The sequence below is a fragment of the Strix uralensis genome, chromosome 12, assembly GCF_047716275.1.
Source record: "Strix uralensis isolate ZFMK-TIS-50842 chromosome 12, bStrUra1, whole genome shotgun sequence".
Classification (NCBI taxonomy): Eukaryota; Metazoa; Chordata; class Aves; order Strigiformes; family Strigidae; genus Strix; species Strix uralensis.
The window spans coordinates 13,374,469-13,391,486 of record NC_133983.1 but is presented as its reverse complement, the minus strand read 5'-3'; the positions used below and the strand labels follow the sequence as shown (position 1 = coordinate 13,391,486).

The 17,018-nt window shown below is 37.2% G+C and overlaps 1 protein-coding gene across 1 annotated transcript; it reads right to left on the bottom strand.

Moving 5' to 3' along the window:
* Positions 1-144: 144 nt before the first annotated feature.
* On the bottom strand, positions 145-15,701 carry GPATCH1 (G-patch domain containing 1). The gene is made up of 20 exons (XM_074881320.1): positions 15,563-15,701; positions 14,396-14,530; positions 14,023-14,108; positions 13,436-13,596; positions 12,988-13,085; positions 12,766-12,824; positions 12,179-12,424; positions 11,232-11,379; positions 10,336-10,415; positions 9,095-9,299; positions 8,209-8,496; positions 6,201-6,382; positions 5,801-5,928; positions 5,407-5,540; positions 4,929-5,098; positions 4,049-4,253; positions 2,902-3,012; positions 2,331-2,455; positions 1,658-1,803; positions 145-461 (listed from the first exon to the last, which is right to left on the bottom strand). The coding sequence occupies exons 1-20, from the start codon at positions 15,639-15,641 to the stop codon at positions 440-442; spliced, it is 2,808 nt and encodes a 935-aa protein (XP_074737421.1). The 5' UTR covers positions 15,642-15,701; the 3' UTR covers positions 145-439.
* Positions 15,702-17,018: the final 1,317 nt, after the last annotated feature.

Sequence of the window (17,018 nt, the reverse complement as noted above, 5' to 3'; positions counted from 1 at the left end):
AATTCAGCATTAGACTCGTTAAAAATACCTGCACCCAATACAAATTTTACATTGCTTTAGTTTTTAAACTTCCTAATTTAATTCAGACTGAAACTTACTCTCCAGCATTGTAGAGGTCCTAGGCAATGACTTACTGTACAAAAATGATTTTTAATACTTAGGTTTATTAAAATATCTTGTTTCATGTTAATTAAAACAAGAGCCTCCAGTATTTCAGATTATGCTGCCCAGAAGGGGGTCTTTTCAACATTCCATAATTCATACATTTTGAACATATGAAGCATCACAAAATAAACATATACACATTTACTTTCAAACAAATTCAATATGAATACAGTATCTAGAGTGCTTCAAAGTATACATGATTGATCTACCATCATGGAGGAGATCAAAAGTTTCAGATCAATTCACACAGCACTGAAGAAAGCAAGCTACCTCTTCAATACTGAAGTTGTTTTAATCTAAAAGGGAGAAAGAAAAAGAAAGAGGTCAGGCTGAACAGTAACACGCAACATGAGGAACATTTAATTACTTAAGCAGTTTCTTAAACCTTAGTTTGAGAGATCTGAGTTACGTGAGAGTAAAACATTTTCTCAGTGATGTAAAGAGAAATGCAAATGCAAAGACTTCCAAAATAACTGCTTGTACAAAGAAGTCTATTTTGTGCAAAATGCATAAAACCATATTTTAGCTGTTTAGAAATCAAAGGAGAAGTAGTTCAGTTTTTTAATAAAACACCAACACATAACTGAAGCTCAGTTCCAAAGGCATGGAAGGCAGAGTCCTTTCGAACACCAGCCTTTCCACTATTCTGCTGAACACCTTGACCCCCACCCTTCTGCCATTAGGCCAGCTGGATGTGGTACTTCAACACACACCTTCAGATCTCTCCTTCAGCTAAGAAGGGACACTAAACAGAAGCCAACACAGTGACTGTTCCACATGGGATGCACTTGAAGTTGACTATAATCTGAACTAGAGACAGACAGTTTTGTTTGTACTTCACGTGTGTGAGCAAAATGAAATTGCTAACCATTCTTTTTTGATCTTCTTATTTCTGTTGGCACTATGTTCAAGTTTCTCTAGTTTATAAAAATGTAACAGCACAGTCTAAATTTAGCAGTCACATACATGACTCAAATACAGTTCTGCCTGCTTCACTGCTCCTTGCTAAAGCACGGAATTATCTTAAGCATCAATGCCACACAAGGGATCTATTTGAATCAGATCTTTTGCTATTATCAACAAACTGAAGCAGACAATGTTGCTTCCAATGTTTTCAAGTGAAAAGAAGTAGACAAAGTAATGGAAATATGAATCACCACCTGCACTTGTTCAATTTTTAATTCCCATTCAAAATACCTTCCAGAAATATCAGTCATCTTTAACTATAACCTCCATTAACTAGCAGAGTTGTGTATTTAGTGCCCTTTACCTTAAGAGGCTTCTATCCTAAAATTACCCACCCTCTAGATTAAGATACCTAATATTCGTAATCCTTCCTCACTTTAATAAAAAAACTGAGCAGTGTTTTACATTCATAAAGAGACTGGCTGATCCATATTTCCTTGCAAATAGGTTCACTAGAATGGCAACTCATAAACTGAGGTTTTGTTATTCACTGCAAATTTTGCAAGTGTTTAAACTTTCCGTTTACCTTCTTAGAAGTTCTTTGGGTGACAACCCTGTGGTATCTGTATCACTAAGGCTGTCACTGCTATCTGAAGTATCTGAGCTGCTGTCTTTTTCTGATTTTTTATTCTTGTGTTTTCCTTTGTTTTTCTGTTTCTTATGTTTCTTTTTCTGTAAAAATAAGAGAAATAATCCCTTATGTCATTGTGAAAGACTTGGGTTTTTTCTGAAAGGCAACAACAGCAAAAAGTTGATTTCAGTGTAGACTCCAAGCTTAACTGAAACAGAACAGTTAACAATGACTGTTGCCACTACTCAGACTGAACTAAAAAAAACATATACCAAAATCACCCATTCCATCCCAAACACTCAACCACACACAAAATAGAAATTTCATTATTATTATTATTTGTATAAAGCCATGAATTATATGCAGTCCCCAGAACACGCCTGACATCTTCAGCATACCACATTAAACTACCCACAGTATTGTATCTGTAGTCACATTGTATATATGGAAAAAGCAGCACCCTAGTTGGATGATTTTCTGTTCTGAAGTTCAGGTTTCAAGACACCTCAGAACTCAGTTGCTTAAGATCTAGTCCCTGTATATCTGTTTTCTACAACCTAGCATAAATAATAAAAAATTCTGCCTGGCAGAACAGAGAATCAGTAAACTGTTTATTTAAATTAAATACCTTTTCCTTTTTGTGTTTGTGTTCTCTCTTAGTCTTGTGTTTCTCTCTGTTCTTCCTATGTTTTTCTTTCCTACTAGGCCCAGGAAAACTTGCTTGCACCATTGGTTCTTGTTGCCAGGTAGGGCCTAAAGCGCAAAGCAAACGCAGAAACAAACAAAAAGACAGAAAAAGCTAATTTTATTATTAAATTCTATATTACTTTTAATCTAATAGGATAGTTTAAAAAAAAACCCCTACGCTTTTAAATGGAAATAAAATGTCTGAAACTCCTAACTGCAACCTGCCTACTGTAATTAAATGCCTTTTCAATCTGTTATTAAAAGAAATTGCAAGGCTGGTCCTATATTTTCACTACAATTTTTTATCAGTGCCTCTATAGAGCTACAGCAAAATTGGTACACAGGCAAAGAGGTTCCTGCTAGTGGATCGTAGCATGGTAACAAAGCATTTGCTGATGCCAGTTTGAAATAACACAGGCATTTAAGAGGTAAAGTGCCTATTCACAAATGTTTTTTAAAGAGAAATATCATATATCTTACATATATTTACACTGGAAGCCTGCAGAACCTACCAGAAGTAAAAGCTGGAGGCAACTTTGGTCCAAATTCCTCTGCTGCATCCAGTTCCTGCATTGAAGCAGGCAACAAAGAAACACCAGGATCAGCTGCAGCAGCCACATTCTCTATGAAAAAAACAACAACAACAAAAAAATCTTTATTTGAAAGGAAAATAAGGTAATGCTTTTTCCAAGAAGAGCTGAAGAAGGTTAAAGGAGGCTTTTCTAAAAAGCTCTAAGTATGCAAATCTATCAGCATCCTGTATCTCTGGACTGCTTTGGCCAACTGCATAGCTCACATTCTGAAACTTGTCAACATACCATTTTTTGGACTTTTTTTTGTTTTGTTTTAATCAAAATTGACCACTATACAATTACTAATTAAATTAATATCAGTGCATGTCTTTGCTTTCATTTAGTAACACAGTACTACTTTTACACTACTAAGAATGCATAAAAGACTCCACAAGATTATAAAATTAATAAACACTAAAAGTTAAATGTTAACAGAACCAACTGTGACAGTTAGTGAACAAAGTATTTCCTCTGTAAGCTAAGTATATTGTACATTTTGTTATTTTAATGACATCCTGAAAATATGGGAACTTTTTACAGCTCACTTATTAAATTTTGCTGTGAGATAGAGTAAAAGATTGGTCTTCTCCCTCTCTTGTGGAAGTTTTCTGGGAACTTCTATTACTAGAATACAAATAAAATGCAACTTTTTGATGTCTTCGTAAAATTATTTCAACATTATTTTTTACTGGAATGTCAGTTTTAGAGAGTGAATTTAATTATCAAATAAATGCAAGTTGTTTATTTCCGAATTTGTCAAATATCCACAACAGTCATAATTTATCAATCTATCTTACAATTTATCATAGGTATAAAAGTTTCCCTGTATTTTCCAGTGAAGTATGCTCTAACATTAGATGTTTTGTTCCCTTTCACCATTTAACAAGACACACGGCAATATAAATAACACTATAACATGCAAGCCTTATTCAGTGCTGTATTATTCGCATTTTCTACGAGCCCAGCTCCACCAATGCCAGATGATCTGCACGAGAGCACAGCACTGTCCTAGCAGTCCTGGAGTATTTGATTCATAAGTGAGGCTTTTACAAGGTATTTCTAAAAATGAACATCCATTAAGTACTACCTTGTACATTAGATGAAGAACTGACTGGTAGATCAACTTGCTTGGTGGTTTCTGTATCTATTACTGAAGCAGTTGGTTGCTGTTCGTCATCACTCTCTTCTTCAGAGGAAGATGATTTTTCATCTGACGAACTCACAAAGATAGCCTTAAATAAGTCCATGGATGGTCTGCTTTCTTCTTCCTGATCCTTATCTTCATTAGCTGCCTGCAAAACAGCATCATAGCAAACTGTATTTAAACACTAAAGATGCTAACAATCTCTCTCTGATAAGTAATAACTTCAAACATGCTGACATGCATTTACAAAACAACTCAAACATCACAATAGCTGTGATCTTAGGAGCTAGTCCAACCAAGTAAAACTCTGAAACGCTGCTAAACTAAGTGAATGTCCTCTAAAGGGTAGTGCAATCTGTGCTACACTGACAGTTGAAGACAGATTCCCAGGTATTACAAATTCTAATTCATTAGTTCAAACTGCAATTATACACTACTACATTTAAGCAAAAGGAAAATGTCACCTTTCTCCCCAAAGTATGCACCCTCCTCCATTCAAAGCAGAAAATATATTCTGTGCTTCTGAGCAAGGTGGGTATAATGGACTGAATTTAACTCCCAGACTGTTGAGCTACATTTTTTTCTTCTTTTAAGCTGCTACTTCAAGTACAGTCATACTTGCTGTCCTTGTATGCTGTATACGTTTTACATCTCAGAGTTATAACCTCAAAATTTTTCAAACAACTATCTCACGCCTTTGCTTATCCTGAGTTGGCTCTTCTGCAAATTGATCTGTATTAAATCAATATTACCGAACCTTATTTCAGGGTTGTGAAGGTTTACAGCTATTCCCCTTTAAGTTCAAACACCATTGTAAACTCACCTCAGTGGGAAGAGTTTCACTCGGCCCAGTTCCACATTCTTCTGTTGCTGGCACCGGTGGCTGCTGCTGAACATCAGCTTTTGATCTAGCAAGACTAATGAATTCACTGATAGAATCTTTTTTCTCCTTCTCTTTATCTGACACATCCCATCTTGAAGGTTTCTTTGGTTCTACAAACATCCCAAACATTCAAATCAGTTGCATGCAAAATTATCCTGTATTTCATTTTAAAACATCTGACATTTTAAAAATCTTTCTAATGAATATCTGACCTATAAAAGGTCTTCTAGGTAGGAATTGGCATAGTATCACTGACTTCAGTTTTTACGTCACTGAATTTATTTTCAATTTCTTTCTCTGGGTATTTTTTAATTTAAAAAAAAAAAATCAGGTGGATAAGTTTTCCATGACAAAGATATGCTTTTTCTATACTAATATCCCACTTATAGCTAAATGAATAAAGTAACAACAAACTTACTGTTGAGACTGCTATTCTGTTGGATTTTTTCATTTGTTGCTTGAGTTACAGATGTGGTGGGCTCAGGCAGAGTTAAGAAATTAAACACAGAATACTTGTCTCGTTTCACTTTCGGTAACCCAACAATGGAAGAACTACAGGGAAATAAAAGCGTTTGCTGATTATTGTTTTCAACACAGAAAAGGCCTCAAATTATTTACAAGCTGAAACACCTATAGCAGTCCTTACAATGCATACTATCTGTCAGAGGTCACCATGGTCACCAGGCAAATCAAAACATTAGGCAGTTCTATATTACAACTATTATGACACAAAAAGAAAACATCAAGCCAGATTTTCCACAAGCAAATGAAAAACATAGAATTTAAAAAAAAGCTAAAAGCAATCATCTTACTCAGGATATGGATCAGGAACATTAAATCTTTTACACAACAGCTTTTCAGGATGCCATTCAAACTTGTCTCTTGTGAGTTTGCCAAACATCTTCATCTTCACAGCAGTTTCCTTATCATCGATATCATTCTGAAAAAGTCAAACATTTATAACTGCTGAATAAGTAACAACTTACCAAATCAGCTATTACTGTTGTAAGACTTTCTTAAGGACAGAAACATAAATATTTAAGTGTAGTTTAACAAATTGCTGCTTTGTATGTGGTGAGTGTTTTCAAGAGTTTGCTAAACAGAAAGGCAACAAGACACTGACATCTACAAAACAGTTTCAAAGAAAAAGAATTTTGAAAGTCAGGGTTAAGGCAGCAACTACAGCTCCAATGTACTGTGAACATCATATACCTCTTGGTCCCGAGGAACTTCGACTTTGTCAACATCATCTTCATATTTGGCCCGAGTAAACCTGGATGACAGTGTTGAATTTGAGGATTTGTAGAACATTGCTGCACGGAAGAACTCCTCTTGTTCTCTTCCTCGCTCCCATTCTGTCATACTTGGGTCTAAATAATGCTCCAATGTATCTACTATAAAGATAAGGAGAGAAGTGCTTAGCAGAAATTACAGTTTACTTATGTCCAACACTTTTCAAACAAAAAAAAAAGATAATAAGCAAACATCCTTACAAATATTTAATGAATATTTAGTTTAAGGACCGTATTAATCTCAACTGTGTTATTCCTTGATAAGGGCAGTTTTTAAAGATAGCAAGAATGATAGCATTTGTCAAATGCAAGATAAAACATTTTAAATAATTTTACTTGTAATGCTGACTCATTGCTGCACTCATTGCCCTCTAAGGAATGTTCAAAATACTTAATGTATTTAATAGGTGTTTAAAACAAAGAGTATAATCCAAAGCTTTACCAGATAACTAAAACACAGAACAAAAAAGTTAACCAGAGAGTAAGTCTGGCCAGGCTTCAGTAACTTCAAGGGGCTTTCTGGTATACAAAGCGCCCACTGATAAATAAAGAATTTGGCACAGGTTTTTTTAAACAATACAGACCCTGTTTAAAGCAACAGGTTCAGATTCTTTCTATTCAGAAGGAATAGAAAATAACAGCAGCCAAGCAAAGACACTCTTACAGAATCTTAATCATTCAAGTTATTTAAATATTTCTGCATTTTCATCATTATGACTGAGGAGGCACTTACAGTCATAAGAGGATGCTCGATTTTACATCAGGAAAAACCTAATCCTGAATGGAGGAACAACGGGTTCCAAGCTCAAGTGCTCTGTCCCAATGAGGTAACCAGAAGAGGCTACTGACCAGGAAATTTTTTTTCATATAGTGAAAAAGATTGTTTTAAAAAATCCTAAAATAACAACACCAGGTTTTCTAACTGACATTATACACTTTCCTCTGCAAAACTTTGCTGGTGCCCTTTTTCTTCCTCCCCAATAGCCCGTTTGTACTTTAAAATTTAAAACAAGCCAACTTTTTTTTTTTTATTTTAAGACAATCTAGATTCACCTGCTGCTGCTGATCTCTCTAGATCACATTTCAGCTTTTTATGTCTTACAGAAAAATCACAGTACTGGGGAACTCACCACAAGGCATCGTAAGTACCTGGTTCAATGTAAGATACACCACAGTATCATTTAATAGCAAGAACCTAAACAAAATGCAAGGAGACTGAAACAGCATGAAATGAGCAGATGAAGGGGGTTGGGTTTTTTTGGTTTTGAGTAAAAGCTCCACGTGTATGCTATGATTTTACAGCCACAAATTTTTCTAAGAAGAACGTAAGTGACAGTGGCATTTTGAGTACCCAAAGGAAATATAATACAAGCTCTGACAAGTGTGAACTACTTCATTCACTTCAGAGCCCTTATCTCCTCTGGAAGTGTAGGGTATGGATTTTCTTTTGATTCTTCCTATCATTCTACTGTGATCTGATAATCCTTCTGTCTTTATAGGATCTATAGTTTTACTAAAGGATCTAAAGTTTTACTACTCAGAGAGAAACAGACTAAATGAAAATGCTTGTTCCATGCATAGTTTATGGTACTGACCAAAGCTGAAGTCTACTTTGGCAAATAAAAGAAGGAAAACACAGGTAATTAAGTAGAACTTCTGCTACAGCATAGAAGTATGAAATGTAATGTCTAAAATCAAGTCTTGCTGACACTTAAATTACTGACCAGTTTTCCTGAAGTCAACACAATTAAATATCAGTAAAAATTTCTTTTAATATTGGCCGTAAAAAGAAGTAGAGGGAGAAATGCCATGGAAGTCAGGAAGAGAACTCCTAGTGAACATAAAGTGCATCAGGACAAAAAATGGGAAGAAGGAAAAAAAAAATTTCAGAGAAAAATTAACACATCAGGATTAGTATCTTCAGTTACCTTTTTCTCCTTCTTTAAGGCTTTTCACAAAACTTTCATATCTTTTTTGTTTTTCTGGATTTCTTGCAAATGGTTTGAAGTCACTAGAACCAGCATTTGCTAACTGCCCCCCCAACAACATTTGCCATTTGTGAGAAGCATCACGTGAGGAGGCTGGCTGAAATCTGCTATTTCGTGACTGCTGAGGCAATATTTTTGCTTTCATTTGTTGTTCAGATGCTTGTTTCACTTCTTTGAGTCTTTCTCTATCTTTCTCAGACAGATATTCCAAAACGGAAGGAGCTGGACCTAAAAAACAAAAAAAAGCAGTAAGAGATAAATAGAAATGAAAAATTACAACTGTTTCTGTCACTTTAGTGGAGGAAAAAAGCTTACCACTATGCACATATATTCAGAGAAAATGCTCTTAAGCAGCAATAAACAGTATAATGGCAGAGATGGCAGACAAAAAATTGGCCACTATTCTATCTTATAGCATATTTACCACATATTTACGTATTACTTTGGAAACCTTACTGTTGTAGATAGAAATGTGAACCACACTTACAAATTACCTTTTCAGTGAATTTACATTTATTTCAGGGAAACCTCATTTTACAGGCAAAAGAAACCCTTACAGCCTACTATATTCTGAAGTCTTAAGGCCACAAAAAGAAAAAACAAAATCACAACAAAACACAATCCCACACATAGTTTTTGTCTTTAAAATACAGTCAGATTTCATCTGTTGAGATGAAACTGAACAATGATAAGGTATTCTAGTTAAGCAAACTAGAATTAATGTGTTTATATTAGAAAACAGTGTTCAAGTTTAGCCCAAATGTTTACTGTTACATAAACAGGGGACCTGAAACACAAGCGAAGGTGTGGTCACATATATCAATACCTTTTAGACCAGTCTCTCCTAGTCGTTCCCTCCTCTGAGACGCATTCAAAGCATGCCTGCTTTGCTGTGCCATATCACTCTCAAGTTTTCCAGCTGATTCCTCTAATGCCTTCTGTAAACAGTAGTTTTCATTCCCAGCTGCGATCACAGGTCGAAAGTAATGGACTGGTCTGTAATTTCGTGGCAGGTCAGGTGGTGGATAAATCTTGGCGGGGGGATGACAAAACAAAAATCCACTAAGAGAGAGATACAACTTTGTATTTAACACTTACAAATGTGTTTCACAAAAAGTAATCTCAACATTCCTCAATTTATATTTTAGCAGTAGAAACAGATGTTACAAGCTACTGATTCTTTTAGACCCTACTCATTAAGTGGCATCATAATACAAACTTTGTTACATATTAACAATATAACAGTTTGTTAACAGTGATGAAAAATAGGAAAACATGCACATCAGGCCACAGCAAAAGTAACAATAGTCTTAATATGCGCTGCTATTGAGGAAATGCTCTTGGTATTGCTTAATTTGTTGGGGTTTTTTTTAAAACATAAGTCACATGATTTAATTAATTAACTGGACTACTGAGTACTTCTGTGCTTACTGTATTTTAACATCTTTCAAAGCCCTTTTCCCCTACGTTCTTCATTCAAGTTGTTACTTCAAAGGTTATCCCTGTGCCTCCTATATGATGCAACTTTATATACCATGCAAATGTTCTTCCTTTTTCTTTATTAGAAAGAGGACCATGTCACATAATTATGTTTGCCATTCTAATTTATGCAAATATATATGGTATAAATGATACAAACCTGAGAACAGTGCTAACATATTTTCACTAAAATAGGGAAGTGGATGAAGCACGGGGCCTGATTTTTACAAAAAAACTTAATGTTATACCTGAAACATCTAGAAGCAAAAGATGTACATTTTTTTTATTTCAAAGTTGAATCAAACCATTCCTCCAACTTTACGCCAAATAACAGTGGATAGCATGGAAGGCATTTGTTCAAAGCCGGTACATAAGCAAAGTTTAAATTCATCCAGGAGTCTCACAAATTTTAGGTGTGTAATGAATAGCCTCCAATGCTGTAATTTTGCTCATTCAGCAATCTTCATTGCTGACCAGAACTTTTATTTCTAAGAACATAACAAACATTGAGCAACAGTAAAGTCCATACAGCTTACATGTCGATTTGCTGATGTTATTCTTAATACAAAAATATCAGTATCTGCTTACCTTGCTTGGAGCTGATGATTTTGATGCCAAGGAAAAACCATCCAAGATTTTGCCTATATATTTAACTTCTCTTTCTGACCCTACAAAATGACCATAGAGTTGGTCAATATTTAAAACATGTATGTTTGGCAAATAGCATTTTTTCTGAATATTTTCTATTTTTCAATGTATTTTTATGGAGCATAATTGTAGTTCTTCGTCTTCGCTGCCTTTCATTTAAAATTAAAGGTTCTGAACCTGGATTAGTATTATATAGCTAAAAAACTACTTCCAGAGAGATTGCTATAAGATGAACATGGCTAATAGTGAGGTGACAGTACCACTACTGTGCACAGCTAACATCACGAGTGCCATTAATTATGTACAATTAACATCAACAGGTACTCTAGAAATCACTACAATATTTCATGCACTTAAATACTGCACTAAAAGTAAAGTGTTATCAAGATAAAATTTACAAATATTATTTGAACATACACAAGTATATCTAAAAAAATCTTTGCAAGTATTGGGTCATATTTTGTAGCCGTGGTTCACAATCATTTGTTTTCTTCAGTGGAACTGAATGCTGTATCTCACAAAGCAGCACATATTGTCCTTTTAAAAATATAATTTGGGGGTTTAATCTACATTGGGATTAGTGGAGGACTTTGGAAATTATTTCCAGATTTGGACACTTCAATATAAAAGGAAGACTAGATGAAGTTTCAGATATCATAGAAGATAACATGTCACGAGCTCCCAGTATCTTCAATGGAATTTGATGAACAGTTTACTGTCTATCACACCAGTACACTGAAAATTAAAATATTTGGAAAATAGAGACTAGACTTATGTAATTTTTTCCCCCCAAATACAAATTACACTAGCTCTTTAGGTAGAACTACAGTTCTTACTTTTTTTTGATTTATACTGCTTAGGTGCTGTCCAGCCATACAAGCCATCTCCAGGTTCCTCATCTTTTAGAACTGTATCATATTTTGACAGTGTTTCAGTTGCATAAATGTCATCATCTTCCTCCTCTAAAGCTCCTACACCAAAAGCCTAAAATATATTTTAAATAATGAGAATACAAAAGTGTAAAAATAATACTTAAATCACATGTCAGAACACATCTACATGTTTATCTATCCATCTATATTATATAACATGTCCAGTAAACTTATATATACTGTGAAAAATGTACAGCTTCACAAAAAAAATGGTACCAACTAGTGAAAAAATAAAAAAACCCCTCACTAAACACAAAAGCAAACATATTCCACTCCCTTGGCAGGGAGGGACAGTGAGTTTGGTCTGTACAGGAAGAGGACAGCAGCCTAATTCCACAAGGTGACATCTGCAGTCTGACTAAGAGCACATTAAGTTCTCAGAAGGAAAAAAGTTAAGTTGGTATGAAAATTAAACAAGTATAATTCCCAGAAATATAAATTGGCAATGCTTCTATATAAGAACTACAAATACCGTGGAGGGAAGCAGAACCTCTCTAGCTGACAGATTAAACATTACTGAAAGGACTCAGCAAAACTGACAAAAAAATATAAGCTAAAAACATATTATCAACTTTCTCTAATCAAAGTAACACAAGAATTGTCTCCACCCAACTATTCAGAGTGAGGTATTTTATAGTTCTCTTTAACAATATCGATAAGTGAAGGCATTTACGACTTCTAAGGATTTACTCACATCTTAAGTAACAACCAAAATAAATCCCGTTCTCAAACCACACTTAAAGATTTCTTACAATAACTCTACAAAGACTACACATCTTCCACAGAAGAATAATCACAATTTTTTAAATTTTACTGCGCTAATAATAAAAAGCATTTAAAAGTGTCCTTACCTGACCTGTAATACCTAGTTTTCTTCCTTTACTATGCCTCAGATCACCAAGTAAATTGCTTGTGTCTTCAGAACCACTCATGAAAAGATTCAGATGTTCTCTTCCGGACACACCAAACAAAGCTTGTGAGGGGTCCAAACCCTTATAGCCAAGTCCATGGACATTCTCTTTCGGAGTCAAATCTACAGGCATTATATCTTTTGGCGCAAATGTCACATTCTCTGGCTGGTATTCATCCTCTTCATCCTTGTACAAAATAAAAGTATGTAACAGCAAGTATTGCTAAAAGTTCTGTCTGTTGAGCTTTTACAACATTTAGTTAACACAAGACTAGGCAAGTTTGCATTTCCTAAATTATATATGAAAATATGTATGAACTACACCTGCTTAGGTAGCAAAAGAGTAAATTTAGTTACATTAAAACCTTTTTTCACAATAATCTTAATAAATATTTATTAATACTTTTAACAAAACTTGAAACTGCATGTTAAAATACTGCATGTTCAAAGACATCAAAGAAGTTTTTTAAAAGTGTGTTAGCACACATTCTTACATAAGTCAGCAAACAAGTTTTGCATGTTCAATACCTCAGAACCCTCAGACAGTCCAGGTGGTAATGCACAACCATATATTTTCACTGCAGGATCTGTCAGAGACATAACAGCATCACATTAAATTACAGTTCTTTAATCTTAGAGAAATTTAATAAAGAATCAGACCAAATAAAAGGAGGCTTTAAAATAAACATTCTAATCAGTCTGTGAATGCTAACTTTCTATTAATGAGTTTGGGAACTTCACTGAACTTACCAGGTTTCTGCCTGCGTGGCTTTCTTTTCACTCGTGGTCCAATTCCTTGTCCTTCTTTCCAGCCCATTTTTCGTAACAGTTCAACCCCAACTGTTATTCTAAGAAGAAAACAAAAGGAAAAAAAATACCTCAAACCACAACTTTAATATTTCTTGAGAAATAATATACATATATACCATTCAAAATTATGTTTTTATACCCTACTTTAAAATCAGATCCACATGTATCAATATTTGTATACACACTACATCCCAGTTTGTAAATGTTGACCTGGTACAACTCTGCACAGACAAAACAAAAATCCAGATGGAGGTCACTTAGAAAGTGAAACACTGCAGATCTTCCAGTCCCTTTCACGGATTACTGTGGTCAAACATTACTTTTCTAACCAATACAACACTTTTCAGTGAAAGGAACATTTGGTTAACTTTTATTTGAATTTACTTACTTTGATGGTCCTATTAAATCATCAAATGCGGTGGTTCCTGGAATGGCAGCAACTACTCCTGCGATCTGTCTAGCCTTCTCTTTTATTCTGTCTTTAGCTTTGGATGCAAAATCATCTGTAGTTGTAATATCTTTTGGTGCTATCCCAAATTCACTAAGATCCTTGAAAATATAGACAAAATGGAAAAATTTAGATTAAAAATACATTTCCCTCAAATGCTCACTTACTGTAATGGTGGAATAAAGAAAACGGGATATGATGGGATATGGTCAAATTTTTCAAGACATTTATACAGTTGCTTTTTCAATAACTTGAATGGTCATATTTTAAACAGCTTCAAAAGTATCTGTATTTTCTGATAAAGTGAAAGGGTTGAGTTCTGGGTTTTTTTAAATATTGAGATTACAGGAGATCCCTAAGTGAATCTACAAAACATCCTATAGACCTAGCAATATAACACCGTATACAAGTAATTTTAAAGTTACTTCCACTTTTGCTATTTAAGTTCTTTAGAAGATTTCACTGCCTGAAAAACCTGCTGTCATGGCAACTACTTCCAAAAGATTTGTATTCCTTTCTACATTTACCTCTTCATCCATGAAGTCTTCTGGTCCAAGAACAGTTCTGTCTGCTCTCTTCTGCCGTGATGATACAAAAGCCGAAGGAGTCCATCCTTTAATGAAAGTAAATATCTAAGGAAGGCACTGTAAACTTCAACACAATATTTGAAAACAATTCAAACATTTCAACCTTATACCTTAAGGATACATCACAAGAACATCTATAAAACTGCAGTCCAAAAAATCAAGGGGAAATAACTTAAACAATATTGTTTCAACTATTTGTGTATAATGAATAGCAAAAAAAAAAAAAAAAGGCTTTATGACAGTTAATTTGTTTTCACTAACATTAAATTATGGTAATCAACTACCCCTCCCAGATGACAGAAAAATATCAAACCTTCCTTTGTGCCAACAGTGTTAAAGTAACCAGCAGAGAAACCACCAGTAAATGCTCCATGGAAACGCTGATATCGTCCCTTTGCATCTTTAACAGTCTGTTCTTGAAGAGGAACTGGCTTTTTAATTCGTTCACCTACAGACAGGTAAATCAGAAACTAAGTCACAACGCTGCATAAAGAGTGGACTCCCCACTTGCTCCAGATGCCACTTCTTCCTTGCAATTAATATCTGGATCAAATAGCTATCATGAAGTGGAAAGCATCAGCAGCTTACATTTATTCCCACCCTATTTTAAATATTTGTATACACTATTGATGTACACTGCTAAAGTAAAACCATTAAGTGTTCAAATACAAATCCTAAATTCTAACAAGTTCCGAGAACTTTTTTTTTCCAGTAGAACACTTTTAGTTGCTTACGCGCGCATGACCCCTGACAGGATTTCATCCCTGAAGTAACTGTCCTGAGAAATTACACAAATGTCCAAAACCGAAACCAAACAAAAGCTATCGACTTTGACAAAAACATTTGCACCTTTTCAACAGTATTTCTACGAATTAAGTGGCACAGACTCAGGAGTCACAGCTGTACAGAAATCCTTGGATGATGCTGAGTCCGTCTCTTGAACAGAGGTGCAGAACGTTCACAGTAGTATAACTGCATGCACTATTATATTTGAACTCTACTTTTTTTGAGGCTTGGGGAAAGGACAGAAAGAAAGACAGGCCCGAGCTCCAACCAGAACAGTGCCGGCACAAACCCTGGGGTAGCCCAGGCCCACACCCGGAACGCCGGGGTAGTGCTGAGCGGACCTTTTCACATTCCCGCCGCGGGAAGCCGACCTTCCGCTCCCGGACTGCGTGACCCCCGGGCCCCTCGCCCCGGGCCGGCCCCAGCACCCCTCTCGCAGGGCAGCGCGGCTGCCAGGGCAGCGCCTACGCCCCACGGCAGCAGGAGGGGGAGGCAGATCTGCGCTGGGCCCACCCGCCACATATTTCCCGAAGTGAAGACCATAAGAAGGCGGACAGCAGCCCCGGGCTGGACCGGGCCGGGCCTCCAGACACCCCGGCCCAGCCCCCCCGGCCCGCGCTGCTTCCCAGCGCCCGCCGCAGCGCATGACGGAGATACCGAGGAGGAGCAGGCGAGCTCCCTGCGGGCCCCTTACCCTCCTGCAGTGGCTGCAGCGCGGTCCCATAGTTTACCAGATCCTCCTCCTCGCTCTCGCTGGACTCCGCCGCCGCCATCTTGCCGCGACGGTGGCTCGCAGGGGACAAGGCTGCGCCACAAGAGGGAGGCGGAGCGCCGCCGCCTGCGCTGGGCCGGGGCGGGACCGGCCCCAGCCCCGGCCCCCGCCCGTAGACCTGCCCCTGACCGGAGGGGAGCTTCCGCGCCGCCGCCCGCTCCGGTCCTCCCTCCGGACACCGCCGTTGCGCCCCGCCGTGGCAGCGGGCCTGGCCGCAGAGCCCGGCGCGGGAGCAGGGACCCCTCCCGGGCCCCGGCCCGGAGGGTGGTTCCTGTGGGGAGCTGCGGTGAAGCGGCGCCGGCCCGGCGGGGACCGGAGCCTGCCCTGGCCGCGCGGGGTCCCTCCAGCGCAACCGGCGTCGGCTTAAGAGGTCCCAAAGGCCGGATTTCCAGTGACTCCGGCCAGCCCTTTGGGCCCAGAGAACTCTATGAAGAAACGTGGAAAATACTACCGCGTGCTGCTCCTAAGCCACCATCCGAAGTGCTGTTTAGTGTCTTTATTAACGCTAGAAAACCTCAAACACTTGATAAGCCACGGCCATCCGATCAGCCACCTCGAAACATCCAGGGCACCGGATCGGGCCCGCTCGCCAAACGCCTCGGGTGTGGGCTAGGAAAAGGGTAGCAAAAGTTCTGTGAAACAGATTTTATCTGAATCAAGGTGTAAAGCGAACTCCACCCTGAATCAATATGACCAGGGAGGTGTGGATCCAACTGAATTACAGACTTTAGCAGATACGTGGCAAAATTTGGTTAACCACGTTGATTTATGCGCTATTAAAAAAAGAAGGTGCACAAATCTCTGCATTCAAACCTTGACTAAAAGAGCTTTATTCCTCTTCACTTTCAGGTGTATCTGCACCTCTTTGGGGAGTTTTGTATCATGAGAGAAAGTTTTACCGAATGTATTTTATACAAAGACCACATAAGAACCAATAAGTATTCACCAGTAAGTCCCAAGTGTTGAAAATTCGGATTTTAATATTGTGGCTTTCCACAGTATTTTCCTTGAGAAACTCATATGTCGATTTTGATACATTTGATTTCTCAAGCTTACATTTTCCCTCAATACTCAGATTCACCACAGCACAGTATATTAGAAATTTAAAAAACAAATAACCCCTAAACCACCACAAACTCAAACAAGAACCACTTCATTTTGTGCTGAAAATAGATTCTATCAATCCACGACTTGTAAGCAAGTATCCAGTTTCTTGAAATCCTTGAAAATAAATCACAACACAGTTGAGAGATTCCTGCCCTTAACAGATAAGACTTCTGCACGTTTAGTGGCATATTCTCTAATCCAGTTTTTGTGATTGCTTGTATACACAGAACTGGTTTCTTTCAAAGTTTCATGTGGTTTCCATAGGAAATAT